Below are 12,964 nucleotides of genomic sequence, written 5' to 3'. Positions count from 1 at the left end.
TTACCTGCTCCTCCGAAACCTCTAGAGGTGGGGACGCTGGTTGTTCAGATCGCCGACCATCCTGGTAGTTTACGTTTCTTCGCTGACGCAGAGGAGGGAAAAGACGGTTCCAGTTGATCATTCCTCCCTAGAAAGAGATCATCGCACAGAGATCAGACGTGGAGGCCAGGAAGCCTCGTAATGCTTCGCAGAGCCTTCTCCAGTGACGCAGTCACAGCTGCAGACTGGAGGTAAGATGTCAGATGGATGTGCTGTCCTCAAGCGGAAAGGGTCCTGTAGCCCTTCCATCCACAGGCTGAAATCCGCAGCCTGCAGGAGACGCGCAGAGAGAAACGGAGGGGGAGGGTGCTGCCAAAGGGACTTGTGCCCTCTGGCGCGGAAGCTGGCGGAAGACACATGCAGTCACTCCTAACCTCAGCCCCGTGGTGTCCCCACTGACGCCGTCCCGACTCCGCTGGGCTCTGGAGAAGCCGCGAGGAGGCAGCTAACTCAGGGCAGGCAACCAGAAACCTGGAGCTTCCTTCAGCAGCTCTTCAAAATGCTGCTCCTCCCTCTTCTTGTTCTTTTTTAAAATTTAACTAAATTCTGAGCAAGGTCAGCAGAGACAGAGACTGCAGGTGGAGATAAACCCCAGGTTGGGGGACAGGCTTGAGTGGAAAGGTAAACCCTCCACAGAGGGACAAGCGGTTTAGGCCTGTCCTCCGTGTGGCTTTCTGGACAACTTAACATTGACGGCGAGGTCATTTCTTGCCTTTTCTATGTCATCAGTGAACAAAAGCCACAATGGGAAGAAAAAAAAGTATGTGCCTCATGCTGCTTTTTAAAAATGGATGTTTTTGCCCATATGCCAACTTTTTAATTTATCAACTTCAATCTGTTTCTAGATGTCTTCTGGTTCTGGAAGATTTACAGACTAAGAAAACCTAAAATTTTTCCTACTATAAATACTTGTGGATAATATTTTAAAATATTTCAAATGCAGAACTGAACACAAAGGGGAGACAGAGGCCCTAGGGTGACAGAAACAAGCTCTGGAAACCAGGGCGGTAAAGAAGCAGGGACAGGTGTGAGGGTGAGCACACCCTGCTAATTCAGATGCACCTGGGCGCTGGCACCTATCTGGGTTCAGAAGTGGAGGCCTCGGGTCTGAAAGAGGCTACAACTGTATGCAACAATGTGGTGAAATCTCTCAGCGTAATACCGAGTAAAATAAACACAAAAGTACATTTGTATGACTCTCTTTGTATGCTAACTTTTCTGTGTGTTATACTTTAATAGAATGTTACAAGAAGAAATAGAAAACCTGACTAGACTTTTAGCCATTAATGTCACTGAAATAATAGTTAAGAATCTACCTACTAAAAATCTACAGGTAAAAAAAAAAAAAAAAATCTACAGGTGAAGTCCATGAAAATTTTAAGGACCCGCTGTCTTAAACAAATTGTTCTAGAGAAGAGAAAAGGAAAAGAGCTCTCCATCTAATTTTCTGAGGCTATGTAATGCTGTTTCCAAAATCAGAGAAGGCTATCATGAGAAAGAAGAATTATAAAACAGTCCATTTTTCATTTATGGACAGGTACAATAATCCTAAATAAAATATCGACAAACTCCATCCAACAATGTTAAAAAAATTATCATCTTATCCAGTAAAATATATTAGATTAGGATTCATCTCAGAAATCTTAGAAAATATAGTAAGGTAATTCATACATTAACAGATTAAAAGACAAAAACCAAATGCTCACTCAACAGATACAAAAATAATTTGATAAAACTTGATGAAGAGACAAGAATGCCTATTACCACCTCTAGCATTCAACACAAGTCGTTGCATAATGAAGACAAGACCAACCAATTGTGAAAGAAAATGCAGCATGATGGAAGGGAAGAAACAAAACTGTCCTTCACACAGGACGACCGTCTTACCTAGAAAATGAGGACCAACAAGATAGAATACAAGACACAAAAATATCAGTAACATCCCTTGCCTGTGATCACTGAGAAAATGTAACTGCAAAAAATTCCTATTTACAAAAAGTAACACAAACTATTTAGGTATTTAGGAGGGCTTCCCTGGTGACTCAGATGGTAAAGAGTCTTCCTGCAACACAAGAGACGTGGGTTTGATCTCTGAGTCGGGAAGATCCCCTAGAGAAGGAAATGGCAACCCACTTCAATATTCTTGTCTGGGAAATCCCATGGACAGAGGAATCTGGTGGGCTAAGTCCATGGGGTCGCAAAGAGTCATACATGACTGAGCAACTAGCTCTCACATTCACTCACAGGTCCTTACGAATTAAATCTAACAGAAGACCTGCAAGGTCTCTATGAAAAATGGTAAGCTTGACTGAAGGGTATCAGTGGGAAGACAGCCCGTTCCTGCCTGGGAAGGATCAAAACTAGCATCTTTCCATACTCTGCCAATTCCAGAGTGCAGCAGAGATGGTGGGCTGACTGTCAATACCCACATTCCCTTTTCCTTAAAAATAAGGTTTCTTTTGGTGACACAATCACTTCAACACATTCTCAGCGTCCCCCACATGGACTCAGTTCAGCCAATGGTACGCAAGCAGAAAGGGAAAGCGGGACCCCCAGAGGGGACCTTCAAGGCAGGGACGAAGTCTTCCTCAGTGCTTCCTCCTCCTTCTTGGAGCCGAGGCAGCTGTCCTGGCCCCGCGCTGAGGACAGGGTCGCGGTAAGAGAAGAGGAGACTGGGGGCAGCAGCTGCTCCCACCGGTTCGGGGCTGTCAACGTCTGATTTGTTACACATGAGACAGACTCACCTTGTTTAGGTTTCATGATTTCACGTTGCTGTCACATGCAGCTAAAGCTGTGTGTGTGTGTGTGTGTGTGTGTGTGTGTGTGTGTGTGTGTGTGTGTGTGTGTGTGTGTGTGTGTGTGTGTGTGTGTGTGCTGTCAACGTCTGATTTGTTATACATGAGACAGACTCACCTTGTTTAGGTTTCATGATTTCACGTTGCTGTCACATGCAGCTAAAGCTGTGTGTGTGTGTGTGTGTGTGTGTGTGTGTGTGTGTGTGTGTGTGTGTGTGTGTGTGTGTGTGCTGTCAACGTCTGATTTGTTATACATGAGACAGACTCACCTTGTTTAGGTTTCGTGATTTCACGTTGCTGTCACATGCAGCTAAAGCTGTGTGTGTGTGTGTGTGTGTGTGTGTGTGTGTGTGTGTGTGTGCTGTCAACGTCTGATTTGTTATACATGAGACAGACTCACCTTGTTTAGGTTTCATGATTTCACGTTGCTGTCACATGCAGCTAAAGCTGTGTGTGTGTGTGTGTGTGTGTGTGTGTGTGTGTGTGTGTGTGTGTGCTGTCAACGTCTGATTTGTTATACATGAGACAGACTCACCTTGTTTAGGTTTCGTGATTTCACGTTGCTGTCACATGCAGCTAAAGCTGTGTGTGTGTGTGTGTGTGTGTGTGTGTGTGTGTGTGCTGTCAACGTCTGATTTGTTATACATGAGACAGACTCACCTTGTTTAGGTTTCGTGATTTCATGTTGCTGTCACACGCAGCTAAAGCTGTGTGTGTGTATGTGTTTTGGTGGAACGAGACAACCTGAAATTAAGGGTCAAAACTAGACCTGAATACTTTCAGTGTGTGTCTGTGTTTGTGTGTGTTTTGGTGGAACGAGACAAGTGTGTGTGTGTGTGTGTGTTTTGGTGGAACGAGACAAGTGTGTGTGTGTGTGTGTGTGTGTTTTGGTGGAACGAGACAAGTGTGTGTGTGTGTGTGTGTTTTGGTGGAACGAGACAACCTGAAATTAAGGGTCAAAACTAGACCTGAATACTTTCAAGAAGTATAAAGGAGGACATTTATCTACAAGTTATCAGGACTTACTGTCAGATGACAAGAATTAAAGGAGGATGGTATGAGCACGTGATAGGTGAGCAGTGCTAAGAAACAGGCTGAGAAATCAGAAGTAAACATGGACACTTAGTACATGATGGAGTGGACCCTGTAAGTCAGCAGGAAAGACACCATTTAATGAACAGTACTGAGACAACTGGTTACAGACATGGAAAAAGAATTAGACCTCATGCCACATACAAAATGAGTTTATTTTAAAATAATCCCCATAGATTAAAGATTTAAATCTTTTTTTGTAAACCTCAGATTCTTTGCGACCCCATGGACTGTAGCCTACCAGGCTTCTCCGTCCATGGGATTTTCCTGGCAAGGACTGGCGTGGGTTGCTATTTCCTTCTCCAGGGGATCTTCCCGACACAGGAATCGAACCCGAGTTTCCCGCATTGCAGGCAGACGCTTTACCCTCTGAGCCGTCAGGGAAGCCCCATAGATTAACGATTTAAATCTCGAAAACTAAGCTCTTAAACATTTTAGAAGAAATAAGAGACATTCTTTATGTTGCTGGGATGGGAAAGGATTTCTAAAACCAAAATATGAAGCATAAATCATGAAAAAGGGTTGCTAATAATTACTACAAATAAGAATTTTGTGTGATTAAAAACAACAGAGCTAGAAGACGAAGTATAGATTAAGAGAAGACATGTGTAACATATAACTGACAAAACATTATCCAGAATATGTAAAGAATCAATGAGAAAAAATAACACAAGAGAAAAGTGAAGAATGCATATGAAAAAACAATATTCAGAAGAGGAAACCCTGAATCAATAAACATAAGAAAAGATGTTCAACCTCACTAGCATGGGAAATGCAAATTAAAACAGCACTAAGTCATTTCATAACCATAAGACTGGCAAAAATAAAATGTCCAACAATACCAAGGATGGGGTGATGTGAAGGAAATGGGAATTCTATACAGTGTTGATGAGAGTTTACATTGGCACAAACATTTCAGAGAACAATGTGTCAAGATCTAGTAAAACTGAGGATGTTCTATAGTCTAGCAGTTTTATCTCCAGGGAGCTGTGAATGCCTAAAGGGGCATTTAGAAGGATATTCTCTGAAGCACCGATTATAATATTAAGTAAGAAAGCGTAAAAAAAATTCAACTGTCCCTAAGTAGGGAAATAAACTAGTGAGTGGTTCCACTACATAAAAGCCTATTACATGTGCAGCTAGAATAAATGAACTAGATCTAATGGATACATCTCAAAAACACAATGTTGAATAAACAAAGAAAGCTACATAAGAATATGTATATATAAAAGTATTTACATAAATTTAAAAATATTTAGAATAATATACTATGTAACCTATTTTATGGATATATATATGTGTTTGTATACACACACACACACACACTAGTGGTGATTCTGCCCCCACTCCTCAGGGAATATTTGGGGGCAGATGTCTGGAGGCATTTTTGGTTGTCTTGCGGGGTGGGGAGGAGTCTGGGGAGAGGGTGGTGGGTGGTGTTGGTTTTTAGCAAGTAGAGGCCACGGCTGCTGCTAAGCAGCCTCTAATGCACAGGACAGACCCCACAGCAAAGGATGGCCTGGACCGAAAGGCCCACAGGGCTGAGAAGCCCTGATATACACACAGGTGGCGAAGATACAAATACACGCAGGCAGTGGACACCGTAAAAGGCATCAGATACACAATTCACCTGCTTCAGGACAGGACAGTGGGAAGGGCAATGAACCTTTTATTCTTCAAAGGGACTGAGAGTGAAAGAATAAGCAAAGCAAAACAAAACAAAACACCACCAACAAAAAACAAAACTAAACCCCAAGCTGTGATAGAAAAAAGTGCTTAAAAAGCAGAAAGTTACAGGAGCTCTAGGTTCTGGGATGTTTTGACACCGGTCTGCTCTTTCTGTAGGTTCAACTTGAGCCTCTGCAAACAGGAAACACTTCCTTCACTTTGTCTTCTTCAAAAGCAATAACCACACACTCAAAAGAGGAAGGCGGAAACAGCTTGCATTTTGAAGAGCCATTTTATGTTATTAATTGGTAAGGAGATTTTTCAAATGAAGTCACATTTCTTCTGAAAACAAGCAAACAACTGATTTTCCAACTGAGAGCAGCAAATGGTTGTTCATGTTGCATCGTGTGGAAGTTACATGGGCTAGAACTCAATCTCTAAAGGTTTTTGAGGGGACTGTCAGGCCAGGCTATGTCTACACCAAGAAGCTCGGTCAGAAGAGTCCCCCAGGGACCCCGGGGGCACTTGCAGCTCCCACGGGAGACACGAGCAAGGTGCATGGTCTGGTCCTTGCTGCCACGGAGCTCCTGATCTCCTCGGGGAAAGGAAGACATCCAGAAAGGGAAAAGCTGGAAACAGGCAAGCAGGTCCAGGAAGGAAGCCACAAGGCATCAAAGGGCGCAGCCAAAGCTCAGGGGTGAAACTTCAAAGAGGGTGGGGGCTTAGCTGAGTTTTAAAGGTTGAGCGAGGTTTCAACCATGGAGAGGAGAGCCAGGCATTCTGTCAGGCTGTTCAAAGACAGGGAACTGAGAATGCGTTTATTCCTACTTCAAAGGCCAAAACAATGCTCTGGAGTAATGACGGAGGGACAAAAGAGTACAGGAGGCTGAGTGACTGAGAGCAGTCTCTAGAGCCAGAATACCTGGGTTCAAATCCCAGCTCTGCCACTTATCATGTGACCTTAGTTAAAGTGAAAGTGAAGTCGCTCAGCCGTATCCGACTCTTTGCGACTCCATGGACTGTAGCCAACCAGGCTCCTCTGTCCATGGGATTTTCCAGGCAAGAATACTGGAGTGGGTTGCCATTTCCTTCTCCAGGGGATCTTCCCGACCCAGGGATCGAACCCGAGTCTCCTGCATTGCAAGCAGATGTGTTACCCTCTGAGGCACCAGGGAAGTCTTAGCTATTATTTAGCCATTACTACCATCTGATACTCGCACGGTGTCTTACAGGGTTATTTCTCATCTCCCCAGCTCAACTACAGGACCCTGCAGAGCTGCACTGGGGGTGAGATTTGCATCAAAGCCCCCAGGTGGCGGGCACGACACTCAGCTCCGCGCAGCCCGAGCTGGGTCCCCAGCAAAGGGTGAGATGGAGGTTACAGAGCAGGTATAAGAGAAGGTCATGGTTTAGAACAATGAAGTCTTTCCAAAAGCATCCTTATCTTATTTTAAAAGGTTGGTCACTGCGGGTGGTGGGGTGGGGAAAGCATCCTTTACTCTCTGTCTTGGTGATCTGAAAGCCTTTATCAGACGCTAGGCTCTGAACTGTAGAGCAGGTGGGGCCCTCTCCACGGTGGCTCCTGTGTCGGGAAGATGCTGGGGTGGGTTACGGGTTCATCAGGGCATGGCGACAGGACTGCTCAGTGATGCCGAGAGGCAGCACCCACACAGGAACCGTCCACCCTGCTGTGGACCCTGGCTGCCCGGCGGCCTCCACGTGGTGGCACATGGAGGGCTGCACGGCCGTGACACAGGACACAGCAAGCCCCCACACCTGGCCTGGCAGCCTCGGGCCCCCCCTGCTGCCCTGTGCGCTGAAGGGATCGCCCCCCCCCAGCCCTCCTGTGACCGTGACCCAGGGGTCGGGACGTTCTGCCGCAGGCTCTAAGGAAGTACTGTACGTTTTATGGGAGCAGTTTACCGTGGAGTTCAGACACAGGGAAGACCAGACTGCTTCGGGCGGCTCGGTTACAGTAACATCAGTGGGATCAGAGTGCCTATTCGAGCACCGGTAAGAACCTGAGCCGTGAAGCTGCAAAGAGAGCTCAGACGGCGTCCCCGCCTTCCAGAAATGTCCAGTCTGGTATTCCATCCGTTAAATTGCTTTTCCCTCTTTGTCCAGGTTACCCGGAACACCCCCTGCTTGGTCAGCGGCGCCTCCTTCGCTCTCCACACCCTCCCGGGGCACTGGACACCCCCCGCCCCCCGCTTCCACGGCCCTCTGGCTTCTGGAGAATCACACTTTCTTGGTCTTTTGAGCCTCTGGTCACTCCCTGAGTGCCCCTGAGAGCCGCCATCTCCGGTCTGTGTCTTTAACACGCTGGCTGGTGTCCCTGGGGTCCTGTTAGGAACATTCCTCCCCTCTCTCCACATCTGTCCCCAAGGCTTTAGTTTCCACGCGTCTGGTGGAGACTCCTACCTGCTCCCGCCATCCAGGTGCTGCTCCCTGGAGCCACACGGCCAGCTCTCCCGACACGTCCCCTCAGAGGCTCCAGAGACATCTAAGATGGAGCACGTCCCAGACAAAACTCCTCATCGTTCCCGTATCTCTTCCTGTGTCCCCACTGCTGGGGAATGACACAGATGTCCACCCACAGCACAAGCCAGCTCACCAGCTCTGCCAACTGTTTAAGTCCTGAGTCCTCTGGGATCTGTCTGCTTCCCTCCACTCTGACTCCCACCGTCCCATTTTAGATCACCAGCAAGGGTGATTTTCTGAGAGACAAATCTCATCACACCATCTCTCCACTTAAAAACCCTTCAGTGGTTCCCACTGCCTTTCTATCAGTCTTAAAATACTTTTTTCTTCATTGATAGCAATCACTAACCCACTACTTGCTAACATACTTTTATGAAGAAAAAAAAATTTTTTTTTCCGAAACAAAGGTTATTAGTTACTGAGAAGCATATCATTATTTTCTATTTTTGTAAATCTCTTTTATGTCTGGCTTAATGGGCACAACTGAGCGACTTCACTTTCACTTTTCACTTTTCATGCATCGGAGAAGGAAATGGCAACCCACTCCAGTGTTCTTGCTTGGAGAATCCCAGGGGGAGCCTGGTGGGCTGCCGTCTATGGAGTCGCACAGAGTTGGACATGGCTGAAGTGACTTAGCAGCAGCAGTAATGGAAGGTAGCTGGATTCTCGCATCTGTGTCTCCAGTCAACTCTGCTACAAGCTACTCTGGCTTCTGAATTATATAAAAATATCTAGCCATATGGAAATACAGAGCTAAAAAAAAAATTAGAGTATAGTAAGAGCCTTCTCTGATAAATTCTCTGATACTCGTCAAGCTCTTATTGGTCTTAGGATACAGTTGGGGTTTCTCACCTGGGTGTGCCAGCCGCCCGCTGACCGTCCCAGCGGCCTTCCCCCCCACTCTGGCCTCAGTCTAGACACCTGCCCAGGAGGATTCTCTAACCCCCCGAGTCCGGGGCGAGCTGCTCCCTCACGCAGCTTGCCAAGGATGGACCCTGGCACATTACACTTCAATTCTCTGCTAGGAATCTTCCCAGTAGGTGACGAGATCCATGAAGGCTGACACTGTCTTTCTTGCCTTTGTATTAATAAACCCAGCCTCTCCTGCCACTCGGCATATCCAACTACTTAAGAAACATTCGCTGAATGAATAAAGCAGCAGACAAATATACAGCAAAGCATATTGCTGAGTGAAGTTCTAGGGGGTTTTCTTTGGCAAAGACGGAACACTGAGTTGTAATACGGGGCCCTAAGTGTCAGGATGGCCAGGGTGGGAGAGGCTGAGGCTGGGAGGGCCAGGGAGTGGAGGAGTACATCCCATGGACGATAAGACCTTTAATGGCAGGAGGCGGCAGGAGGCACCATCTCCCTCTAACACGGGAACCAGCAGTTTTCAAAGAACTGCAGCTGGGGGGCTGCGGTGGTGCCGGGGAGCTGGAGCTAGGAGCTCCTCACGGGAGGGGTGTTTATAAAGTGCTGGACTGCTGCCATGTCCGGGTCGCAGGCTGCCGCTCACGGTGTAAATACGAGTAGGCTTGGCTTCATTCCGTACCTTCTATGTGCAGAGCGCTGCACTGGGGCCAGGTAAAGAGGGCTGTGAGACACTGAGATGTGGCTAATTCCCTATGGCCCAGAGAGCGCTTAGCTGAGGTGACCAAACACAGGCACGGGAGAAGCTGAAAAGGAGGCACTGGGGATGCGGCAGGTAGTGACCGAGGGCGACGTGAGAGGCCTCTTGTTAGACTGAGCGCCAGGGGCTGCTGTCATCAGCACTAGCTTCATAGCAAAACCCGGAAACAAATCCCATTAGAGCCGCCACACCCAGAAACTAGCCATACATCTATCCATCAGGTGGATGAAAGATGTAAGGACAATCACAGGGCTGAGAACAAGTCCGATCACGCCTTTGGGAAGCGGTTCCTGGGTCACGCCTAGGAAGATGACCAGGAGAAGCACGCGTGGGAGACGGAGGTGGCCATGGTGTGTGGAGCGCCCCACCCTCACATTGCACAGATGCCAGAAGTGGTCACGACAGTGGCTTCTGCGCTGCCGGGCACAGTAGTCTCAGCAGGTGCTCGGAGGAAATCACTGACTAGCGGGAAACTAGCGGGTGGCTTGAACACAGTCCCAGGTTAATTTTACAGCTCTCAGTTTTACTTTTTCTTTGGGGTTTATCTGACAGCCAGTTTTTGGAGCTCAGACACTTCACATCAATCACCCTTCTCAGCAAAACACAAGGCAGCTTCCACAGTAGTGAGACCTGAGACAGGAATCTCTGATAGCCTGATGCCCTCTGCCGTGGCTCCCCATTCTCCTTCTTGTCCTGGTTGGCCAGAGCCCTGGGGGCCACTCCGTCGCTGGGCTGGGGGTGGGGGCCTGGGCCACGGGTGTGGTCTGGACACTGGACTGGGGAGGCAGTGAGGAGTGGGGTGAGGAGGCGCCCGGAGGCCGCAATTAGGAAGCAATGCCACAGCCCAGGCCTTGCACTCCCTACAAGGGACGCTCTGGCTGGTGTGCGCCACCCGACATGTGTCCCAAGTCCTGTGTGTCTTGGACGGCGTCTCATGAGAGGCCTTCTGAGACACGGGTGCAATTCTAACAGGCAGAGGAAAGGACTCGGAGACAAGAGCAGCGGGCTTCAGATGACCCCGAGGTCAGGGGCTCCCCACCCCGGGGGGGTGAGATGGGGGGCTGATACTGGGGATCCCAGGTACTGCCATGCCTGGGGTGGGGTGGGGGTGCTCACATTTCCCCAAGGCTGGCTGACCCTCCTCTAACAGGGACCTTCTCTTCCATGGAGCATCAGGATCAAAGGTTTCCCCGCCTTTTGGGGGGAGGTTTGGTTTTGATTTTGGCCTTAAACGGGAACGCTCGCTCTCTCGTGAGGAGGAAGTGGTGGTGAGGGCATGAACAGCCTAGGCTGGGGCCATCTGGTGCAGGAAGAGGACACCTCTCTCTCGCTTGAAGGCGTCTTTACTATCTTCACTTGATTCACTAGCACATGCATGTGAACACTGAACACAAGAACTGCACAGCACAAGACACAGCTTCCTTGAAAATACGAAGGAAAGGGCATCTTTTGGCACTGGGATGACACATTTCCGCTTTACACCTTTTGTTTACAATTTGTTTTGCTCTTTTTTTTTTTTTCTTTTGCTCCTTAACCTTAGCTCTACACAGAAATTATTAGATAAAAGTAAAAATTAAATTTAGCTCTGGTACTTGTTACCAGTAAGTGTTTGGACAGAAGGAGAGGTGAAACTTGTTATTAAAACTGAGATTGGGGATGACTCAGTGTTTCCCCTCTTTCTACATCTCCTCCCCCTAAAGCGGTCACTCATTTTCACCCTTCAGTGATCACCTGTCACCCCCTTACTCGTCCTCCGACCAGCACCAGGCCAGCGTGGACAGCATCTCCTGAAAGCCTGGAGACCCTTTTTGACTCAACTCTCTGCCCTGTACATCAAATCCAGCCCACTCTCAAGTACCAGCTGCACTTCCTTTCAAGGGGGTCTGCCACTGTGTACAACTTCAGTGTCATCCACTGTGATTAAACCAACAGCCTCTTAGATGACATCACTGCCTTGGTTTACTGAGCTTCACAGATATTCCATTTGTTACATATTGAAGGTGTGTGGCAACACAGTATTGAGTGTATCTATCGTAACATTTTCCCAGCAGCATTTACTCACTCTGTGTCTGTGCATCACTATTTGTTATGGTGATCTGTGATCGGTGACCTTTGATGCTACTGTTGTAACTGTTTCGGGGTGCCATGCATGCTGTAGTCTTATTTTAAGAAACTGCCACACCCACCCCAACTTTCAGCAAACACCACCCTGATGACTCGTTAGCGGCCTTCAGCATTGAGGCAAGACCCTCAGCCAGCATAAAGATTATGACTCCTGGGAGGCTCAGATGATGCCCAGTATTTTTTACCAATAATGTATTTTTTTGATTAAGGTATGTACATTTTTGAGGACATAATGCTATTGCATATTCAACAGACTACAGTATAGTATAAAAATAAGTTTTATATGCACTGGGAAATCAGAAATTCCTGGGACTCGCTTTATTGCAACACATGCTTTCATGTGGTCTGGAGCCGAACCTGCAGCATCTCCAGGTGTGACCGTACTGCCCCTGTCTAACCTGTACGCCATGGCAGGTGAACCGCGTCTATATGGCCTTTCACAACGCCACCACCTCAACTGAGGATCTTAATTACATGTGAAATCACATCTGAATTGTTCTGTCCTGTTTTGAAGGCCCTCCAAAACCAGCCTCATCCTAATTACTTCTCATCTCTTCCCTGCACGTTCCTTCCACTTACCATGTCCTCACTTACTGAGACAACATCTGCTCAAATTGTGCCTGTTACCTAAAACGCCCTCCCCCGGCCCTCCACCCCTCTGCCACCCTACCAGTGTGTACAGGGCCTGGTTCTTGTTTTCCGTCTGTAAGCAGCTTCTTCCTTGACTATCCAAATCCTTATTGGTCTCCCCATCACTGAACGTCTACAGAACTCAGTCAAGCAGCCAGTCTGAGAGGATGAGACAACCTGAGTCTAGGTTGTCTCATGTGTACAACAGAAAACTGGACTAGATGATCCTTAAACTAATCCCTCTGAGTTGCCTCTTCCAAATCAGTATCTCACTTCCCTGGTGGCTTAGAGGGTAAACCATATGACTGCAATGCGGGAGACCCAGGTTCTATCCCTTAAAAGAATGTCCTGAAAGCCAGGCAGTTCTCTCTCAAAAACAGGTCTTCCCTATTGCAGCAGGAGCCCAGGGGGCCACTTGCCTGAGCTGCTGCAAGAGATGCCCAGGCAGACACAGGTCCAGACACTCTCCACTTTATCCCCTCTTGTACAGACTGCCTATGAGTGT

General features: G+C 47.7%; 1 protein-coding gene across 1 annotated transcript in view; it reads right to left on the bottom strand.

Annotated features, from left to right (window-relative positions):
* Nucleotides 1-12,964, bottom strand: part of UBAC2 (UBA domain containing 2) — a 164,855-nt gene that overhangs the window by 15,886 nt on the left and 136,005 nt on the right. The window contains exon 8 of the mRNA XM_065902222.1: nucleotides 5-127. Coding sequence (XP_065758294.1) covers nucleotides 5-127 — 123 coding nt within the window. The remainder of the gene's footprint in view (nucleotides 1-4; nucleotides 128-12,964) is intronic.

This window comes from Muntiacus reevesi, chromosome 11, assembly GCF_963930625.1.
Source record: "Muntiacus reevesi chromosome 11, mMunRee1.1, whole genome shotgun sequence".
Classification (NCBI taxonomy): domain Eukaryota; kingdom Metazoa; phylum Chordata; class Mammalia; order Artiodactyla; family Cervidae; genus Muntiacus; species Muntiacus reevesi.
This window is presented reverse-complemented; position numbering and strand designations above follow the sequence as displayed.